The sequence below is a fragment of the Sphaeramia orbicularis genome, chromosome 4, assembly GCF_902148855.1.
Source record: "Sphaeramia orbicularis chromosome 4, fSphaOr1.1, whole genome shotgun sequence".
Lineage (NCBI taxonomy): Eukaryota > Metazoa > Chordata > Actinopteri > Kurtiformes > Apogonidae > Sphaeramia > Sphaeramia orbicularis.
The window spans coordinates 9,868,296-9,889,501 of NC_043960.1; the positions used below are offsets into that span (position 1 = coordinate 9,868,296).

The 21,206-nt window shown below is 38.9% G+C and overlaps 2 protein-coding genes across 22 annotated transcripts in view; one reads left to right on the plus strand and one right to left on the minus strand.

The window, feature by feature from the left end:
- The window catches only part of dock7 (dedicator of cytokinesis 7), a 52,006-nt gene that overhangs the window by 4,170 nt on the left and 26,630 nt on the right, over positions 1-21,206 (plus strand). For 7 of the 20 annotated variants that reach the window (XM_030131668.1, XM_030131662.1, XM_030131663.1 and 4 more), the window contains exons 3-24: positions 2,304-2,479; positions 2,988-3,056; positions 3,188-3,317; positions 3,589-3,801; positions 3,996-4,081; positions 4,179-4,245; positions 4,734-4,883; positions 5,057-5,137; positions 5,233-5,395; positions 5,782-5,924; positions 6,093-6,186; positions 6,437-6,599; positions 14,864-14,981; positions 15,280-15,350; positions 16,788-16,926; positions 17,105-17,206; positions 17,340-17,426; positions 18,111-18,342; positions 18,462-18,626; positions 18,865-18,885; positions 19,671-19,840; positions 20,855-20,947. In XM_030131668.1, the coding sequence (XP_029987528.1) occupies positions 2,304-2,479; positions 2,988-3,056; positions 3,188-3,317; positions 3,589-3,801; positions 3,996-4,081; positions 4,179-4,245; positions 4,734-4,883; positions 5,057-5,137; positions 5,233-5,395; positions 5,782-5,924; positions 6,093-6,186; positions 6,437-6,599; positions 14,864-14,981; positions 15,280-15,350; positions 16,788-16,926; positions 17,105-17,206; positions 17,340-17,426; positions 18,111-18,342; positions 18,462-18,626; positions 18,865-18,885; positions 19,671-19,840; positions 20,855-20,947 (2,733 nt within the window). The remainder of the gene's footprint in view (positions 1-2,303; positions 2,480-2,987; positions 3,057-3,187; positions 3,318-3,588; positions 3,802-3,995; positions 4,082-4,178; positions 4,246-4,733; positions 4,884-5,056; positions 5,138-5,232; positions 5,396-5,781; positions 5,925-6,092; positions 6,187-6,436; positions 6,600-14,863; positions 14,982-15,279; positions 15,351-16,787; positions 16,927-17,104; positions 17,207-17,339; positions 17,427-18,110; positions 18,343-18,461; positions 18,627-18,864; positions 18,886-19,670; positions 19,841-20,854; positions 20,948-21,206) is intronic. The other 13 variants (XM_030131674.1, XM_030131675.1, XM_030131677.1 and 10 more) reach the window with 3 other exon arrangements.
- On the minus strand, positions 7,462-11,977 carry angptl3 (angiopoietin-like 3). 2 transcript variants are annotated; one of them, XM_030131684.1, is made up of 7 exons: positions 11,292-11,977; positions 10,692-10,802; positions 10,427-10,538; positions 10,144-10,252; positions 9,925-10,025; positions 8,832-9,104; positions 7,462-8,649 (listed from the first exon to the last, which is right to left on the minus strand). In XM_030131684.1, exons 1-7 carry the CDS (start codon positions 11,817-11,819, stop codon positions 8,465-8,467), a joined length of 1,419 nt encoding a protein of 472 aa, XP_029987544.1. In that variant the 5' UTR covers positions 11,820-11,977; the 3' UTR covers positions 7,462-8,464. The 2 variants fall into 2 exon arrangements, with proteins under 2 accessions (XP_029987544.1, XP_029987543.1); XM_030131683.1 differs by having other exon boundaries at positions 9,925-10,020; positions 10,139-10,252; positions 11,292-11,976.

A 21,206-nucleotide genomic window follows, 5' to 3' on the forward strand; every position in this document is an offset into this window, starting at 1 on the left:
GCATTTACAGTTTTATCTTAATTAGACATGATATGTACATGGTCACAGGAAAGAATACAGCACTGTTTCTATGTTTTATATTTTGTTCTGTCTTATATTTGCAAACTAGAATGTAATGAATATGATTTGCAGATAGGTTATTTATAAAAATAAAGAAATTATTTCTTCATAATTATCCTTATTACTCCACATATCTTCACTAGCTCTTTTCCACTAGATTATTATCAGTTCAGTCGTTTTCAGTGTAAATAACTTCAAAACTGATACAATCAGTTGTTACCAAAATTAATGAATAATAAGGGTTCCTAAGTATGGTCCCTGATGGAAAAACACAAATTGTGTTCATTCATCAGCCTTAAATGCATAATGCCACATTAATAACCTTCTACCACTATGGTACTACCTAATACTGTAATTAGATGTTTGGCTGACTGCTGCACACTTTAACCTCCTGAGACTCAGGAAATGTCAGCAAAGTACAAGCTTTTTTTTTTTTTTCTTATTAAATAAGGGCCTATATTGGAAACATCATGATGCAACAGTTTTTTCAGATGCAGTTTTTAAAATTTTTATAGAATGTCCTTTGTGGTGGATGGTTTTCTTTTCTTTTTTTGTATAAAGTTGTGAAACTCTTGTCCACAAATGTGGACAGAAAACCCATAGCTGGGTCTTAGGAGGATAATATACTTAATATGATGCAACCAATCATAGACTGGTTACATAGCAGGATTTGCCTTTGGTTTCAGAGGTATTGAGCTCTGGAGCTGGGTTTAGGGTGGAGAAGTGTTTGGTTGTGTGCCTTTCTCAGTTTTCCTCCAATGCTTTTTGTTTGTCAAATGTGTTGTAGAACAAACATTCGCTGTAGCAGATTAACTGTCTTCTGAGATGCTTTTGTGATCTGTGGTGAAAGAAATCTTAAACTGGGCTGTTTAGGGAATAAAGGGGCTGGGTTTTGTCATTCTCAAGATTCATTTGCCTGTAGCTGTTGTTTTGGGTAGCTAAATGTGTGACTGTATAGCGTTGCTTTTAAATGAGAGTAAATGACTGATGATGCGCTTGTTATATTTTGAAATATTTATTTGACAGGAGGACATCAGAAGCCCTCTGTTAGAATGGAGCCTTGCTCTGTTGAAATGAAGTATTGTGCAGTGCAGCTTTTTTGATTCAGTTCCTATTTCATAGACATGGGCTCTTCAACATATTTGTTAGTTTGATGGTAGACTAACGTTAAGGTATGCATAAAGATACTAGTTTGTAAATTTTGGCACTTCATTTGATGTTTAAGCATGTTTTAAGGGGACAACCATGAACTGCAGTGTCCACAGTTTAAATTTAGCTCGCAGCATCTGTTGCGTGTTGAGATAAGGCTGTTATTTTCTAAATCCAGCAGAGGATGAGCATTAATTAGCCTGCTCACCACATCCCATCTCTTCTGCACTGGTTACAAGTATTTGAGACTAGACAGTCAGTATATTTGCCAAGGGGGTAGTGGTATTTAACCTTCAACAGCCTGGAGTCAACACCAGCAAACACCCCACCTATCTCCATTAATTAGACTACAGTAGGCTTTTAATTAAACTGTGAAAAGTATTTTGCTCTTAGTTCTCAGGAGGACAGAACGACAAACACACACATACTCACACTCATTCTCATATTGAAGCTGTTGAAATGAAGACTCCCCCTGGGCTCCTCATTTTAGAAGCAGACTATGACCTGTGAAACCATTACCCTCTGCTTGAAGCACACTGGCATGCTTGAAACAGTTTCTAGGCATTTAAAATTTATTTACCTTGTCATGGACGTTTTACTTTAGAATTTATTTCCCTAATTGGGATTAAAGATGATCTGCCTAGTAGCACTGCCCTTTCAACTGATAACAGAAATCGCCTTATATTTTGGATCTTCGGTGTTGCAATGAGTAATCACACAGCTGAGTATTGTTTTAAAACCCTGCAGGCTTTGGAGGTTGAAATCAACCTCTTAAAACGTTTGCCAAGAGCTGAGTTCATGAAGAGTTCACCAAGACTTTTATATACAATAAACTAGATCTGCAACTAATGATTATTTCACTGTTGATTCTATTAATATGTTGATTTTTTTTTTAACAAGTAAAAGTATTAAACTGATTATCAAAATAATCAACAATTAATACAGTATTTAATGACTAATTGAGTAATGTACTGTGCAATTGTTACAGGGCTACAGTACAATTTTGAAGAAAAATGTACATCTGACTACTTCAACACAGATTATTAATGATTTCCCTTCCTGTGATCTTTTTTGTTTCTCTCATCAACCATCAGGTTCCCCTCACAGAGGCAGTGGAGCCTGTAGATTTTGAAGAGTACCTCATCACTCACCCTCCCATCGTTGAATCGGGTCCCCTGAGAGATCTGATTGAATTTCCCCCAGATGACATTGAGGTCATCTACACACCTAGAGAATGTCGCACAGTGGTACAAGCTGTCCCAGAGGAAGGGTAAGGGTGCTGCTGGTGGCTGATGTAGCCGCTGTAGAGCTGATTGCAGTCTCATATTATGTTTACTGAGACTGTTTTGTTCTAGATCATTTTGAATGCTCCAAACAGAGGACTGCATGAAGTTTGGCTTTCAGTGTAAATTAATAGACTCTTGAGGTTTTAATGTGGCTTGCTTTAATATAAACATATCTATATTTTAATTTTAACATTAAAAAAAACATGTTTTTTATGTCTTAAATTTGTTCTTAGCATTTACTAAGATATAAACCATATGTTACTTTTCCAGTGATGTTTTTCAAAATTTTAAATTACAGTTAACAATTACATGTGGCATCTTATTCCAGGCATTTAGGATTTCAGAAAAGGCAGCATCAAGACAGTACTCTTTTCTCTGTGATGTGTCAGAAGAGTTATCCACCTCATATTACTTCCTGTACTCTTAAAAAGTTCCATTCTGACTACTACTGCAATAAAGCTGTTTTGACTGATTGAATGTTTCTGGCTTCAGGGACACTGATCCTCATGTCAGAGACTGTGTCAGATCCTACACAGAAGACTGGGCCATTGTCAACAGAAAGTGAGTTTTCATTGTTTTTAACATGTAATTCCACTTGTTAACAAGTGGAAATTCAGAGAATATCTGTGTGGTATTGTGACTTTATTCAGAGCCAACATTAAGCAAAACGTTTGGATTGCTTGTGTCTTAAGGTATCACAAACTCGGTACGGGATTTAATCCAAATGCCCTTGATAAGCAGAAGGAGCGTCAGAAAGGCCTCCCTAAACAAGTGTTTGAAGCTGATGAGATGCCAGAGAGCAGCAGCTACCAGGATGACCAGGTACCACATCTTTCAGTGTTAAACAGTGTCCATTGGTCTACACTGATCGAATGGAGTGTCAGTGTAAACTTCAGGTACAAAATGGAATCAGAGTTCATTGGTATCGTTTGGTATCCCTGTTAGAGTAATGTCTTAGTTAGATTTCAGATTTACTCCTAAACCCCATTTCATATTTTAAGATTGTTGCCTTTGGTTGAATTTATATCACTCAGTAAATATTCTGTGTGTTTGAATTGATTTGCCCTGCATTCACTGTATGCTCATCTTGTAGGATGACCTGAAGCGACGGTCGATGTCCATAGATGACACTCCTCGGGGCAGCTGGGCCTGCAGCATCTTTGACTTGAAGAATTCTCTGCCTGACGCGCTCCTCCCTCACCTCCTCGACCGCGCCCCTAATGAGGAGATTGACAGGCACAATGAAGACCAGCGTAAGGCAAACCGCCACCGTGAACTCTTTGCTCTGCACCCCGCTCTTGATGAGGTAAAGCACATTTTTCTGCCATCTTTTTCTTCTATTTCTTCTAGTCAACTTAAAATTTATCATGAACGTTTAGTCAGCTCAGTAAAAATCTCAGTGAATGAGTCAATAAAAAGGATGCACAGCCTCACATTATCTCTGATAATTGGTTGGTCTTTTTTTGTGGTACTTACGTGATCTTCAACATGAACCTTTAGGAGGAGCCGATTGAGCGCCACTGTGTGCCTGAAGTACCTAAAGAACACTTTGGCCAAAGGCTACTCGTCAAGTGCTTGTCCTTGAAGTAAGTGGTGGACAGCCTTTTTCAGAAAACAGCCTTTTAGCTCTTTTATTTAACTGCTGCTTTCTGCTGACCCACTCCTTTTTCTCTCCCCTTGAAGGTTTGAGATCGAAATTGAACCCATATTTGCTAGTTTGGCCTTATACGATGTCAAGGAAAAGAAAAAGGTAAGCTGTTATGCTTTCCTCAGTGCTACCTCAGCCCTGAGTTGTTAGGTCACTTCTCCAAACCATTAAAAATAATTTAGAAGCCAAAGCGAATTTGATGAACGGACTATAACATTTTATGTTGTGGCCTGTTATGTTTGTGGGAATGCTGTTAAATCATATGTTGGAACTATCTACCTATCCAAGCGTTTTATCTTCCCTTTTAGCTGACAAACACTAGAGGGTAGCAGTTGCCTTGATAAGTAAATATCTCATCTCTATAGCTCTGAGCAAGGGCTTTGTTATTTCACAAGTGGATACTGTCACTCAAATGTTATCATGTTTAGTTTGAAGTTATAATTCTTAGTATGAGTAAGAATTAGCAATAACTGACATTTTCCTAAGACTTACAGTTGATTATTAATGGTTGTTCTAATCCTAGTGTGATGATTTCTATAAGATGTTTAATCATGCTACTTTTTCATGTTTTTGTATGTGTCATCCCACAGATATCAGAGAACTTTTTCTTTGACTTAAACTCTGAGCAGACGAAGGCAATGTTGCGTCCACATATTCAGACGGCAGCCATCTCCACACTGGCACGCTCTGCCGTATTTTCCATCACATACCCGTCACAGGATGTGTTCCTTGTCATTAAGGTAAGATACTTGTGAAATAGTTGTCTCTGTCCTGTCTAGCCTTGTCTTAGAAATGTGACTTAAAATAATATTTGAAAAAACACTTTTTTGTCAGTTTCTGTCAATATGATCACTTTATTACTGAATGTGAACCTTGTGAACCTGAATGTGAACCTTGTGTGCTTTGCTTGTAGTTGGAAAAGGTTCTGCAACAAGGTGATATTGGAGAATGTGCTGAGCCCTACATGGTGTTCAAAGAATCAGATGCCGCTAAGGTAGTAACATATTTATGTGTGATTTGTTAGATGTTCAATGACACATATAATGGTTCAGTGTTTTATCAACAGTTTTTGTTTTTTTTCCTCAATAGAATAAGGAGAAGCTGGAGAAACTTCGCAGCCAGTCAGAGCAGTTCTGCCAACGTCTGGGTCGCTACCGCATGCCCTTTGCCTGGACAGCAATTCACCTGATGAACATCGTCAACAGTGCTGGCAGTTTGGAGAGAGATACAGAGCTGGAGATGAGCCTCTCAGGTGGGATATTAGCTCACGTGTTGTTATTCATTCTACACTTTAGTCATTCAGGCACTGAAACTTTGACAGAGGTCCGGTAGTCATGCATGAAGCTCATGGGCATGTCAATATACTGCAACAACTTTATCTAAAAACAACCTTTCAAATAGAAAGTAAAGCTAGTGTAAACACATTATTCAGCTGTATTGATCCCTGGTGTGTTATTTTGAGTTTGACCTTTTTTGTTTAGCTAATCTTTGACCTCAGAATGTATTTTTGATGCAGACTGTGGGAGTTGTTTATTTCTGAATATGGGACAAAAGCTGTGATTGATAATGATAACCGCTGTCCACAAGAATAATGGTGCTGAACGTTCAAAATTGTTGAATTCGTTTTTGTGCATGCAGAGAGGAAAGGTTCTTGGTCAGAACGAAGGAACTCGAGCATCATGGGAAGGCGCTCATTAGAGAGGACCACCAGCGGAGATGAGTCATGTAGTCTCACCGGCTTCAGACCTGCAACACTTACCATCACCAATTTCTTCAAACAGGTCTGTACACCCATATCTGAACATATTCTACAAGTGTACACCATATGAAACATGGACTTAGTGCAATTCCTTGACTCTGCATACTGAAAAAATGTTTACATTAATCCTGATTGTTTAGTAAATTACTCTCAGCGTGGTTTTTATTTTACTGTGGTACATGTCTTTTAGGAGGGGGACAGGCTGAGTGATGAGGACTTGTATAAGTTCCTTGCAGATATGAGAAGGCCTTCCTCAGTGCTCCGAAGACTCAGGCCCATCACAGGTAAAACACAGAGTACTTTTAGACAGCTTAAAAAGATCAGATTTTCCCCTCTTAATGTATTGCTTCTTTTCATGGTGTAATCTCTGATTGGCATTATCATTCTCTGATTCACTGAGAAGTTTAATGGAGCAAATGTTTACCTTTTCTCTCAACAAGTTCCCATGTTTTGTTTTCCTTTACTCAGCATTTTGTCATCTCTCTCTCCCTCTCCTCCCCCCCCCCCCCCCTCTCTCTCTCTCTCTCACTGCAGCTCAGCTGAAGTTGGACATTTCTCCAGCTCCTGAGAACCCCCACTACTGCTTGACCCCTGACCTCTTGCAGGTCAAACCTTACCCTGACAGCAGAGTCCGGCCCACTAGGGAGATCCTGGAGTTTCCTGCCAGGGATGTCTATGTGCCAAACACCACATACAGGTACACAGTCAATCTGCTGGTTATTTTCTCAGTTCACTGATGTGACACTTGGGCTACAAAAACGTTGAAAGTGCTGTAAAGGATTTCCCAAAACACACAGTCTGACATCCTCTGAGGTTATCTTTTGTCCTCAAGCCAAAGATAAGGAAAAACACTCAAACCACTTAATCAATTATCAGTGAAGTTATTGGTCGATTTAATAGCTGACAACTAAATAATTATGTGGTGAACTTTTCCTATTTGGTTCTTTTAAAAAATAACTGTATATTTATACACACTCATTTGACTGGTGAGGGTTAATATCCCTCATCTAAGACTTAAAAAGCAGTTATCTCAAGCTTTGTCCTGTGATGGCTGATGGTTTGTTAATGTTCACCTCATGTTTTCTGATGCATAGTGTAAATATCCCATTTGACACTACTATTTTTTTCAAGGTCACTTGGCAAGATGTTCTGATTGCCAGACATTTTTGCTGACCTGTCCTGTTAACATAGGTCTTATTTGTCTGTAGATAACTGTGGCCTCTCTATTGCAGATTAACTAAGGCCATGTTCCATCACAGAGAGCCAGGAAACACTGGGTTAATGCCATTCTTAAAATTATGTTCTTGTTCGAAGCACAGCTCTCTTTCTGATAGTGATGTAAGTGAACGAAAGCTGTTTGGGATCACATAATTTCCATCATGGTTCCAGAAAGCCATAATACTTGATATACATATCTGCGACCACTGTCTGTTACCTTGAAGTAGATGCCAAATATATGTGGTCACTGAACCTTTGCAGTGATGTAAGGTTACTAAATTTCATCTGTGAAGGCTGTTTCTACGTTTTTGAGCACATAGCATATCATTTTTAGAGAGTAATTTCTTCAATTTGATCTTTATTTTCTGTTCATAAATAGGGTTATTAGAACAGGGGTAAGTGTTAGAATGGAACACATTTACAGTACAGTTAATTATATTGCAGTAAAAAGCAAAAGTCAATATGACTCAATGGAAATACATGGAATTGTTGTTTTTCTAGCAAGATCAGCACAAGTCTTACAATATCATGAACATGGTTTAAATACTTTACAGAGTAAAAAAAAACAAAAAACAACAACAACAAAGGAAAAACTCCATCAGTGCTCTGCCAAAGTTATGCATCTCAAAACTTACTGCTGAATTCGACAGGTGATATGGTCACCTAAAGACCAAAACGTACAATGATAGAGCACTGTAACCAGAAATAAAATGACATATTCTTTAGAAAGGTTCACTAGTCTGTATGCTCTTGATATCTGACATGTTGACGTAATTTCATGTGTTGTAGAACAACTTGTCGGCATTTGTGTCTTTAGGTTTAGAAACAGACAAGGCAGTTTCACATCACAAATTTATAACAGCTGTAGAGCAAAATAGCTTAATCAGCATAGAGGCTGTCACAGGCATCTAAGCTCTCTGAGGTTTCTAGAAACAACTTTGGAATTTTGTCGCTGCTCACAATTCTCTCTTGTGCTGCACTTCTTCAACATTTTGTAACCAACACTGAATCAAGTTGCAGATGTGGATCAATATGTTCATTTAGCCAGTGAGATTGCATGCATTGCATAATGACAATTTTACTGTCCTTGCTGGATCTGACCCAATAGGTTATTGACCTGTGTGGCATGGTTGCATCATTGCCACAGTTCAGGCATAGTTTCTAGCATTTCTCTTGGTCAGCATGAGCTTTACAAAGTATTAAGAGGTTTGCCTTAACATTGCACATAAACTAAGAACTAGTTATTAACAAATATAAGGTCTATCTTATAACCTTAATACATCTTTGTTTTAGCAACAAAAAAATTTCCATAGAGTTTTATAACGGAAGTATGAGTTGTGGGGTTCAGTTGATGCTTTCAGTAGAAGGAGCTGGTCGTATGCTAAGCTTGGTTGTCTTGAGGGAATATGAGGGGCCTGTTCCAGGCTTCCAGTGGATGCCCTTTCTTCTCACCGAGCATCCCTTTGCCCTCAACCAAAGGTATCTTCCATTAAGGTTGTTCTCTCCGCAGCCATTGAACCACCAACCACCTGTAAGGTTTTGGACAACAGACATTAATTATGTAAGCATTGTTCTTTAAATTGCATGATTTCTATTTTTTTTTTTTTTTTTCCTTTTCTAAAACTGTCTGTGGTGGAGGTATCCACAGATATGAAGCCCTTCTTCTTAACATAGCTGGTGGTAGTGGTTAAAAGCCATGGTTTCTTTGTACCTGTGTAATTGCGCGGGCAGTTGGTGTTTCTATGCTTGTCGTCATTTCTATCTTTTGTGGAGAAGGTCATGCCTGTGCTGTTGGCCATAGCATCAGCCAGTTCACCAGAAAAGTGACGGAGATGAATGGTGTAGTGTCTGGAGGGACCTTCCAGTGAAAAGTGGTACTCTGCCCAGTGCTTTCCCTCTTTCCAGTCCTCCAGATCGATACGTAGGATGTGAAGTCCCTGTTGGGCAATGCTGTAGATCTTCTTTAAGCCCAGCCAGAAGTCCTCTGCATAACACATACAACAGTTTTAATCATGCATGTAGAAAAATAAACTGTTGTTGTTTTTGTAGTCTGTCTGTTAGCAGAGAATCTCAGAGTTTTTGTTGATTTGAGTTGATAGCCAATTAAAAAATTATTCATGCTAGAAGGAAGAACTGACAATAATTGAGTAGCTAATGTAATGTACAGGTGAAGTGGTTCATTTTGCACAATGGTGAAAACCGCCTCCAGTAGTTACAATTAATTTCTTATAGTATGTAATTACCTTTCTTAATTTTTGTTTTATTTTGCAGTATCTCCTATTTCTTGGCCTGTTGTGGCATGTTGCTGTCAGTTTCAAGGTGTAATAATTAGGCTGTTTTGAAATAATATTTCACCAAAATGCATGGCTGCAGGAGCCGGTATTTTGGAAACTGGCCTGGTTACATCCATGAGACGCCGTCTAAACCTTGTTAGAGCTGGGAGGAACAGCTGTCAGAACTTGTAAAATACTCAGATAACACATGAAATCAATTTGTCACTTTAGAGCTGAGTTGTAACGTGTACTATTTCCTACAACCAGGCCCACAGGATCTAATTTTCTCCCTTTGCCAACATAGTCTCTTCATATTAGCTCCCATCTTTTAATTGATTAAATTTCTAAAAATGTCAGATTTTATAAATCACTTTAATACAGCAGCAAAATAGGAAAATAGAAATTTCAGTGCAGTGCATGGAGAATTAGAATGCTGTATCTTATTGAAATAATGTTATGGATTAATGACATTTTTTACAAGCCTAGAAGAAAACTAATAATGTCTGGTTTTGGAATAAAAAAATCACCTACTTTCTATATTTCCAAAGCCCCTTTCATACTTTTCCCATGTCTGGTCAAAATCCACCGAGCCATCTACTCTCTGTTGGATGACAGTTGCACCTCCAGCTGTGGATATATAACATAAATATAACATAAACATGTAAACTGAGATATTCAGGACCTCAATATGTTATCAAGATAGATAGAGATACTGCATTCTCATGTTTTAACCTTAGTCACTCACCTGAACTCATTTCGCAGTAAACGTTGAACGGTTCAGATTGATTTGGTTTGATAACATAGATACCACTGTTGGTCTCTCCTCTGTCATACAGCTCACTGCAGTCCATGGAGAGGTCTGTCACAGAGCAGAAACAAAGAATTTCAACCTTTAAATCAATACAAAGTAAACTGCATACACTGTTCCACTATAATATAAGATTTGCAGAACCTGGATTTTGATTATTGATTTTAAAAGTATCTTTATTCCATATTATTTCATGCTAGAGAGTACATTTTTTAGTAACTTTACCATTTGTATCTGAGTTGGTTGTGTTTTCTGTAAGATATTCAAACATATCAGGAGCTGAAGTATCTGACTGTATTGGCTTCTCAAGCGTATCTTGGAAGCTGTCATAGCTGAGCTGCAAAAGAATGAAAATAAGTTTACAGTGTTAAACTATGCTCATAGTCTTTAAGAAAAAAAGTCATTGTGACAGCAGGCAGACGATGTTGAATGGTAAACGGAGCTAAAACATGATATTTGACATTAGCTTGTGTGTGGTGTGCTTGTATACCTTTTCCTCCAGGTTTTTAATCTTGAGTTTTTGGTGGTCGAGCTGATCATGTTGCTCCTTCACAGCTTTCAGTAAATTAGTGATTGTCCTCTCCTGAGCTTCAATCACTTCCTGAAAATAGAAAAGTTAAAGCACTTGTTATCACCTGTTTGATACATTATTTGCATATAGTACATAGTGTTGTAGAGCAGCTAATCAGTGACATAATTTGGACCATGTACCTGGGAGATAAATGTTCTCGTCTGATTTATCAAGTAGAACAGCACAATTATTAACAATTATCAGTAACTTTATAATAAACAATATTTGTTGTGATGAGTAAAATGACATTCCTGCAAGCACTGTATTTATGCATTATTTTCTAGAATGACTGTCCAAAATACTATAATTTTATAACAGTAAGCTGTTCTGAGGACAATTATTCTATAGTTTCTCTCTCTCAGAGTTTATGCACAACAGTAATTTTGGTTTGAAGTGATTTAAGCTTGTAAAAATAATTCAGTGCAGTTCATCTGCCTGTACATCTTCCCACAAAATCCTCCACTGATTTATCCTTAAGGAATTTTTGAGGAACAGCACAAGCAGTTAGTAGTGTCTCACCTTGAGTGTCGAAATTTCACTAAGCTGTTCTGGGGGGACCATACTCTGTGACAGACCCTTCAGCCTCTCCTCGAGACTCCCCACTTTGCTCTGTAGTTGTGTACGCTCCTGAAGGATGTGGTTGATCTTAGTGTTGATTTCCAGCGACAGATTTCTTATTTCCTCATTGTTGGCCTTTAAAAAATTTGTGGTCTTCTTCAGTTCTTCCTCCTCTTCCTTGATCTCTGATGTGACCACCGAGAGCTGGTAAAAAGACCGGTCAAAAATGTTCAGCTTTTGGAAGATATCATTAATTTGGGCCTTTGTCTTGTGGACAAACTCCCGTAAACTCTGACCTAGCTGAAGCAGGCCATTTGCAAGGAGGCGAACATCGTCCAGCATGGCAAAGCGCGATTTTGTCTCAGTAGGGTCCGGCGCTGAGGTAAAGGCCATAGAAGGCAGGGTGGGGTTCTCTTCAGTACGTGATGCTTCGAGGTGGACAACAGCTGTGAAACTGGCTATGAGTAGCAACAGGCAGAGTAGCTTCATTGTGATTTTCTTGTCCAGTCCTGGATTGTAGAAAAGCAGTAATCTCTTACTTTTCTCCTGTTTTCTTCTGCGTGGTGCCCCTTCCTCTCCTTCCGTCTTTATGGCCAAACTTCTTTGCTGTTAATGTGATGTGAGAGCAGCCGACAGCCCTGTGTTATATACTGCGCTCTCTGTAGAGGAGGGGGGATTAGCTGATCATTAAACCCTACTGTGTTTTAGCGCCGTACCCCACCTCCTCCCAAATCCCCCTGAGCCCTCCCTCTCCTGAACAAACAAATCACAGTAGTGAGCAAATGACATGTGCACCCCCCCTCGGCTACCCATTTAACCCCAATCCCCTCTCCATACCACACCCTGTCCTGTGCTCCATCTGTAGCGCAGGGCTTTAGCTGATCAGCAGAAAGCCAACAATAGCCATCACAGGTTTTTGATTGATCGTCAGTCTGATCAATCTCAAACCTCATAACCCTGCACACACTTTGCTCTGATTGATAATGCTGTGTGTAATTAATGCTCCTTGGTGTGATTTAGCATCCTGCTGAATCAGCCCAGCACCAGGTTCTCCTCTCTTTGTGAGGGAGGAGAGTGGGCCTGTCAGCTGTGCCAGGGTTGAGCTTCTAGGCATGAATGATGCTGCAGAGTTTGGACAGTGTGTACTCATCATCTTGGTTTTATTGCTCAGCCTTGTCATATTTTTTAAGGTTTGTCATGGCTTGTGAGATATTTTTAATGCCACCAGACATGAAATGGGGAATATATCGTTTACTGATTAGCTTGCAGCTTTTAGGGGATCATTCCTGTACACCAATTCCTGTCGTAAAAAAACAATTTTTATGAGAAATTCTTAGTGAGTTGTTTCACAAAGACCTGCAGTGTAAGTGAAATGTATCCATCTTCAGTGTGAAAGAGGAAGAGCTAATAAGTAAAACGACTTTATGCAGAATTTAATTGGAATGTGACTACTTGCTTGTCATGTTGCATATATCTCATTATGCATTATGCTAATTTTTGGGTACTTTTCGTTAACCAGAGGTTGAAAAATCTTCTCCGTGATCCCTTCATCTTTTCAGTTTTACTCTGGGAGACATTTATGTTTACTCTGGCCATCTGATCGGTCTGATTTGTATGATGGAAGAAAGTAAAACATTATGGTTTGCTGTACATTGCATCTATCTAGTCCACTTTGGTTTTAAAAATGGTGAAAAAAATGCATCTCTCTAACAGCTTAAGTGCAATCCTCAAGTACCGCACAGTAATTTAATGAGCTCTATGTTCAATTTGTGGTTATATAGATGAATTATCTCAGTACTCAGTATTGAAAGACTGCTACTTTTTCACATGAACAGAGCAGAGAAAACGGGCAAATTCCTGACACACGGACTGAGTGAATGTGTCAGGAATTTGCTCGATCAGCATAAAGCTGGCAGTGATATTCAGTATACTTTATGCCAGCATGGTGTTAAGTGCTGCAGCTTTTATAGCAAGAACGCCCTGAGTTTGAACCCAACCAGGCCTTCTCTGGTTCTTCTTAAACGAGTTTTAATATTTAAGCAAGTTAGCCAGGGCAATTTTCTCATACCCATTTGAGCAAATAATCAGTTGTGATTTATGTCTTTTAAAGGTCGTCTACCCTGACAAATGCTGTCTGTGGAACTACTAGTGTAAATGGTAAAATATACTCTAAGCTGTTCTGTTACTTTTATACATAACTATTTTTAGTTTAAGCCTCTACAGTTTTATCAGTTTTATATATAAATTACTTTCAGTGTTACCCTCTTGGCACTTGTACTGAGTCTGTAAGTTGTCGTTGTAGTGTACCTTTTTTAAGAATCTGATACTTCTGTATTTTAACAGCACTCACCCAAGTTTACCCACATAAATGCATGCTTCACAGCGAGCCAGTCTGATGGTCTGGTCAAGTTCGTTAGTTGTGTTTGATGCTGCCTTTGAAAGTACATGCAAAATTAAAAACTAACAAAGTAATGAGAAAAAGAGACAAATTCCCACGCTTCCATGTGGGTTGTGGTTCCAGCTGTGGTCTCTGTGGGACTGTTCCACACCAACAGAGCTACGTCATTGTGGTTTTGCCTCCCCCGCCCCCTTCTGACATACACTGTTGTGTAGTCAATGTGTTCGACAGACCACCAAGATATTTTTTGCCACCGGCAATGATGACACTGAGCCACAATGTAAAAATAAAAATGCAATTCATACTGTATCTTTCATTGACCTTTATAACTCTATGTTTTTAGGTAGATTTACACTTTTTTTTTTTTACACTTCTTAAATGCCTGTAGCATTTCTAACCCTGTTCTCCTAACATTTTCTGAACAGCTGTTTTTTATTTAAAATGTAATTAGGATTTTTGGGCTGCACCTCCCACACTACTGACTGGCCAAGCCTTCCATTTTAACCAATCACAGAATGGTTCATGCAGCACTGTAGCTTTGTCTGTTTACGTTTATCACTTCGTAGAATCTGATCTAACTATCCTGGGTTGCTAGGTCAAGTACAAAGATGCTTAGATCAAAGTTCATGTGTGGAAACAATACCCCACCGTACAACTATAAGATGTAATGTGGAGGTTGAATGAATATGTTTACTTACTTAAATTGGGATTAACACCTACACAGACCACTCCTCCCGCAGGTTTATAAGTCTACTTTCCCCCCACCAGTTCTTAGAACTGGAGAAGCCTCTTGGATGAGAGACAAAACGTTTTCAAAAGAGCTAAACCTGTCCAGTTGAACAGAGAAGAACTACCAAGAAGAATGATGACCTGGGCAATTGAGAACCTACACAGACATGTTTACTTGTGTATTTGCAAAATAATATCTGTGTAAGGACAAAATAAAGTCAACACTGAACATCATACATCAAGGACGTTTAAGCAGTAACTACAAAAAATTATGAATAGAAATTTGAAATGTAAATTCATGCATTAATTAGATAGATTGTTGTCATATTTCTTAAATGCAATGTTGTATTTGCAAGTAGTAATGATGTGGTTCGTGCTTTGTGTCTGTGTGCTTTTTTTCCCTCAGAAATCTGCTGTATGTGAACCCTCAAAGTCTTAACTTTGCCAACCGGCAAGGCTCTGCTCGGAACATCACAGTTAAAGTGCAATTTATGAACGGAGAGGATCCAAACAATGCTATGCCAGTATGTTATGTTTTTAGTATTCCTTGTCAGTGAAGAAGCCAGCTACTTTATTTAAAGTAATATTCAGTGCCACATGTGCTCCTTCTTAGTTGTAATCTTTATTTTGTTGGAAGCCTTTAACTGGAGAGCTGTGGTACTCTGAGAGTTTTTGGTAAATCTACTTTTGCTCTATCTTTTTTTTCTGATTAACTTGGTGAGAGATAGTAGTAGTTGCATAACTTAACAACAACATTATTCCACTACCATGTCCTGAGCAAACACATGGTGATTGTCTATGTTGATTTTTTTTATTCCTCAGGTGATATTTGGGAAGTCTAGCTGTGCAGATTTCTCTAAAGAAGCCTATACTGCTGTGGTGTACCATAACAGGTAGGTGTTTTGTGCTTTGGTAGAATCTGGTCACATCCTCAGAGATCTATCTTATTCATTATAGAAATTCTTCTCTAAATTAATATATCTGAAACCATATGAAACCTCCCTTTGCAATGCCATGTAAACTGTGGGGTCTTCAAACATAAAATCATCAGACATATACAGAACCGGTCACCACAGTTATCCTCCAACTGGATGACTGGTAATTAAAAATAAAAACCCTGTCCTTCAGCTCTCTATCGACATGTCATTTAATCCACTTCTCTTGTTGACATTAGTTTAAGAGTATGTTGAGTCAACCTTCTTGATATTGTCATGTGGTGTCCTTGGCACAAGTTTCTTGAGTCTCTACATAAGAGCTGAGTGGACTCTAATATTTTATCACCACTATTAATGTTTTTACGACATCCAGAGGTTTGTCATTTGTCACCCGGGGTCACAGTTTCAAGGCTAAAATTAATTAACCTGTGAATAATGTGCCATAGTGAAAAGGGCAGTCATGCATCTGGATTTTCTTCCAGTCCTAGAAGGAGATGTAGTCATCAATGCAGAAATCGGAGCATCATATCTGTCCAAAGAAATTAAGAGAAAAACAGAAGAGCAGGAAAAAGAATGAAATCTCTCTCTATTAACAGTGATGTTTTATAGTTTTGAAAGGATTCTCCTTGGTATTTGTGTTTGGCTTTACAATTACACATACTAATCAGAACACTATTGTCTTCTATACTGTACTGAAAGTTTCCTCTGTTGCTGTCTGTCCTTGAGGATTTTTTTTTGTTTCGTTTCTACTTCAGAACTAAAATATTTGTACCATGAGAAGACAGCCCTCTCTGACCTTTTTAGTCATTTCCTGTCATTTCCAGTGTGGATGCGATCCTTGTGAATTTGTTGCCTGACTAACTGTAGTCGAGAGTTATTTGCTTCAGGATCTTAGATTGCAAAGTTTACTCCTGTGGGACTAGAGAATACGGCTAAAGTAAAATCACGTTAGGCAATTTCTTTCACTTTAGCTCTCTTGACTTCCAGGGTGAAGTCTGTGCTTTGAGATAAAGTTTTCCAACTTAGAAATGAATATGGTTAGAAATAAAATACACAGGAATAGGAGTCATTCTGCTGGGCTGGAACTGTAGTAATCAAGTCTATAGATAATCCATGTGTATGAATAAAATTGAATAAAATAAACACACTGTACTTGAAGAAGCAGTTATGTTAAGGATCTTTTGATGATTATTATTGATACTGTAATTTCTGTTCAGTGCACACAAATATTAAAAAAGTGCTGACCACATGCCCGGCCATCACTAGAAAAAATAGTTTATCACCTAATGCAAATGACACACATTTTATGCACATTTTTTTGCATATTTTCCATCTCTTTTCTCTTCTTTGTCTATTATTCTTAAATATATTGTTGTAATTTGTTGCTCTCTTCAGATCCCCTGACTTTCATGACGAGATCAAAATCAAGCTGCCTGCCTCTCTGTCAGACCACCACCATATTCTCTTCACGTTCTACCATGTCAGCTGTCAGCAGAAGCAGAACACACCACTGGAGACACCTGTTGGATACACAGTAAGTGTACCAGCTGTGCATTTTTGTAATGTTGTATTACATATATTAAAGACCATTTTATCTTATGTGTTGTATCCTCAGTGATTTTGTAACATGAATTAAAATAGTTTATTGTATGTTTAGTATTTATAGTATTTATAGTCTTTAATACTCTGTGTGTTTTGTTCTCTTTCTGTAGTGGATTCCCATGTTACAGAATGGGCGTCTACGTACAGGACACTTCTGTCTGCCTGTGTCTCTGGAAAAACCACCACAGTCCTACTCTGTGCTCTCTCCAGATGTAAGTGTGTTGCAAGTACAATTAAGATTGTGAAAGGATAAATAAGATGAATGCTTCATGCCATTTCATCTGATGTGCTTTTATAAAATATGAATTTCTGGCATGGTTTTAATAATTTATTATTATACTTCAGGTTCCTCTGCCAGGGATGAAGTGGGTGGATAACCATCGAGGAGTTTTCAATGTGGAAGTTGTGGCGGTTTCAGCCATTCACACACAGGTAATACAGGACTATATAATATATATCCAGCATTATATTTCATTATATCCCTTAGCATCCTCTTTACCATCTTACCCTTTTGTTTTATCTGTAAACAATCATCTTCTGCCTCAAAATATTTTTTCATAAGCATTATACTCAAGTGATCAGTTCTAGTGTTTTCACACAGAGGTAATAATTCTACCCTAACTCCAGTTCATTAGTGGCTGAAGCTCACCTTGCCAGTAATTTACCGAGGTCTACTCCATCTCTGTGTCAGCTGTGGTGTGGAGCACTTGACTGCAGTCCCTAGGAGCCTTACTAGGACTAATGTGGTCATAAATCACTGCTCCTGGCTCAGTTTACACTTAGTGGATTCTATTGTGCTCTTGTAGTACTGTTCGTTTTGTGGCCTCCACTTGGTGAGCAAACTTGCCGTCCCAGAGTTACAGGCACATAGATTCAAGCTTACTTTTGTTTTTGTAATCCGTCTGCCCCACTTGTAGGTTTTTCTCCTTCTTTTTTTCTAGGTAGCACACATTATTATGTTTTTAAATATCATACTATTGTAAAACATTTCTCTCTTGCATTTTGACCATCTTGCTTTCTGTTCTTTTTTTCTATCCACTTTTCTGGTTTGTTTTCCCTCTTTTGTTGCCACACTTTCTCACCCCTTTTTTCCCTGCGCCCGCTCTCTCTTTCCAGGATCAATACCTGGATAAGTTCTTTGCCTTGGTGCATGCCCTAGATGAGCACATGTTCCCGGTCCGGATAGGAGACATGCGTATCATGGAGAACAGTCTGGAGGCTGAGCTGAAGTCCAGCATAGCGGCGCTCAACTCTTCCCAGCTGGAGCCTGTGGTTCGATTCCTTCACCTGCTACTTGACAAGTTGGTGTTGCTTGTTGTGCGGCCGCCAGTCATTGCTGGACAGATAGGTACACAACTGGATTTGTTTTACTTAAAAAAGTTTAATTCACAAATAACTAGGTAGTAAATGTCAAAAGTTGAAGTAATAATTGTGATCGATCGCTTTTGTGTTTATGTGCTGGTTTAGTGAACCTGGGACAGGCGTCGTTTGAGGTCATGGCATCCATAGTGAACCGCCTCCATAAATACTTGGACACCAGCCAGGATATGCACGGCCGCAACAGCCTGCTGTCCTCTTACATCCACTATGTCTTCCGCTTACCCAGCACTGATCCCAACTCACCCTCACCAGGTATTCAAGATGTAGTTCTCTAGTACTACAGATACCCCTCTTACATGTTTTTTGTTTCTTATTTGGCTTTTCTTTTAACTTATTTTCTGTTCACTTCATCCTACCCTCAGTTCACCTTTACTGGGTGTCTACGACCAAACCTACCTGCCATAAATGTTCTTTTTCTCCTTCTGTTTCTTTTTATGTTTTTTTTTCTCCTCCCACTTCCCACATTTTGCCTTCTGCCTGCCCAACACAGACTCCAACTCATCTTTGACAGGTACATATTGTCCACTGCTGAACGTTTTGATCTGTGCACAACTGCTTTTGCCTCTGAAATTACAATTTTGTTCAAGTAGTATTTAATTTTGATAGAGCAGATGATGATATTTGCCAAGTGCTTCTGTAATAGGTGAACCCTCTGCCAACACATATTTGTTAAGTCATGCAAAATAATCATTGATAAATTTACTTTGAGGGTTCACCAGCTGCAGTGTAAAGTGTATTGCCCCGTTCAGACTAAAGATTCATGGGGATGTGAGTTGAAAGTTGCAACTATGTGGAATGTGCTGGTCTGTCACATTCAGAAAAGAGCATTTTATATCAATGAAACTAGAAAATACTTTTAGTTTCCATTACAGTGACTCTGTACTTAATTTGTAACTGGTAACTTTTCAGGATTTTTTGAAACTTGATACAGTTTATAGCATGTTAATATACATTTGAAAGAGGATAGCCATCACTCACCTCCTACAGGTGGATTTTAGGAGTGATGAAATGGTGTAAACTGCTGCAATTTTACTTGTGAATCTTTAGTTTAAACTGGGCTTAATAATAATAATAATAATAATAATAATAACAATAATAATAATGATGGATGGGATTTATATAGCGCTTTTCTATTAACGCATATTCAAAGTGCATACAATAGATCCATTAAGCTTAAGTAAGGTCGAACAAGTCAGGGCCGTGTATCCATCATCGCAGTGACCTTCTAAAGGCTTGGTTGTAGTTCCTCCACACATTCTAGTTGCTCCATTTTCCTTCCTTTGTGTGTTGTCTCAGGCCCAGGAGGGCTTGGAGGTTCGGTTCACTATGCCACCATGGCACGCTCAGCTGTTCGGCCGGCTAGCCTCAACCTGAACCGCTCCCGTAGCCTTAGCAACAGTAACCCTGACATATCGGGTACACCCACCTCTCCCGATGATGAAGTCCGTTCCATTATCGGCAGCAAGGTAAGATCACAATGTTGTCTCTGTTATCAGATATCAGTGTTTAAGTTTGTGGTACGTCCTTGGGTTCAGTTGTGGTAAAACTTAAAATGTTGTGTTTAGTGCTACTGTATGAGGCTTTGTGTTTGGGCACTGTGTTTCATCATGCTGTTTGGCTGCCATGATCACACTTCACGTGGCTACCACTCAAATATTTGAAGCACCTGGGCCATCCTGGCTTCTCCTATTGATCAGTGATATATTTTAGAAAGGTGAACGTTCTGAATCTATAGCGCTTAACCTATATCACAGCAGAGGCCTACCATGTGCACAGTGACCCAGGGGACTATTTCATCAACATGTAAACCCTATTGCCAATGCGTAAACAAAAGCTTGGACATCTTATCTCACTAACCGCTGTAACAGCAACCTGACACACACATACAATGTGGACAGGTTGTGAAAGGCATAGAAGACATTTAGTTTACAACCCCCTCAATAAAGCAAATGCTGTCAAGAAGATACAATAGAACATTGTTAGAGTTGCCATATAATTTAAGACATTCCCCATAGTATTTTCAGATTCTACTGGTCATTCTTTATGTCATTTTCTTTGTCTGTTGTCATGTGTTTTGTCTCTTATAAATTGTTGTTTGCCAAACATTTTTTCTTAATTTGTGCCTTTCTACTGGTCTTGCTTACCTTGTAACCTTAATATGATGGATGCAGCCACTTGTTTGATGAATGTTCCCTTTGCTGCTAATACTTAACCTTCTCTTGTGTGTCAGGGAGAGGAAGTTATTTTTTGCACAAAGCGAAAGGGAAAGAGAGCCATTTTGCTTTGCTCCTCTTGTGGTGGTGATTTGGTTTTGAAATTACTTACAGCTAACCTTTTTTGGGCCCTTGGTATCTTCCAGCAGTCTTGACCTCTGAACCTCTTTAACCTGTCATTATTCCTTCCCTCCTCCTTCCCCCGTGCTGCTCGCTCATTCCCTTGCTTCCTGCCTGCCATGTGTCCTTTGACCTTGGCACCCCTAGGGCTTAGACCGCTCCAACTCGTGGGTGCACACCATGGGCTGTAAGAGTGCCCCCTGGGGATCCAGCCCTGGGTCCGCTCCAGAAACCATGCAGGTGGTTTTATGAATGCCCCATCCTTCACTTTACCTCACTACAAAAAGAACTCACTCTAATCACCGTCAAAGGATACTGGAATATTTGGAGTTTTGGTGTATTTTTGAGCTTTGTCACAGTCAATGAAAGGAGGGTTGGGGATGGGGGAAAGCCTCTGATTGTATTACTATGTTATTTTTTTTTTGTCACAATCTCATCCTTTATTTTTTACTTATTGTAGCTGCTTGTGGTAGTTTTTATGGACTGTACAAATATTCCC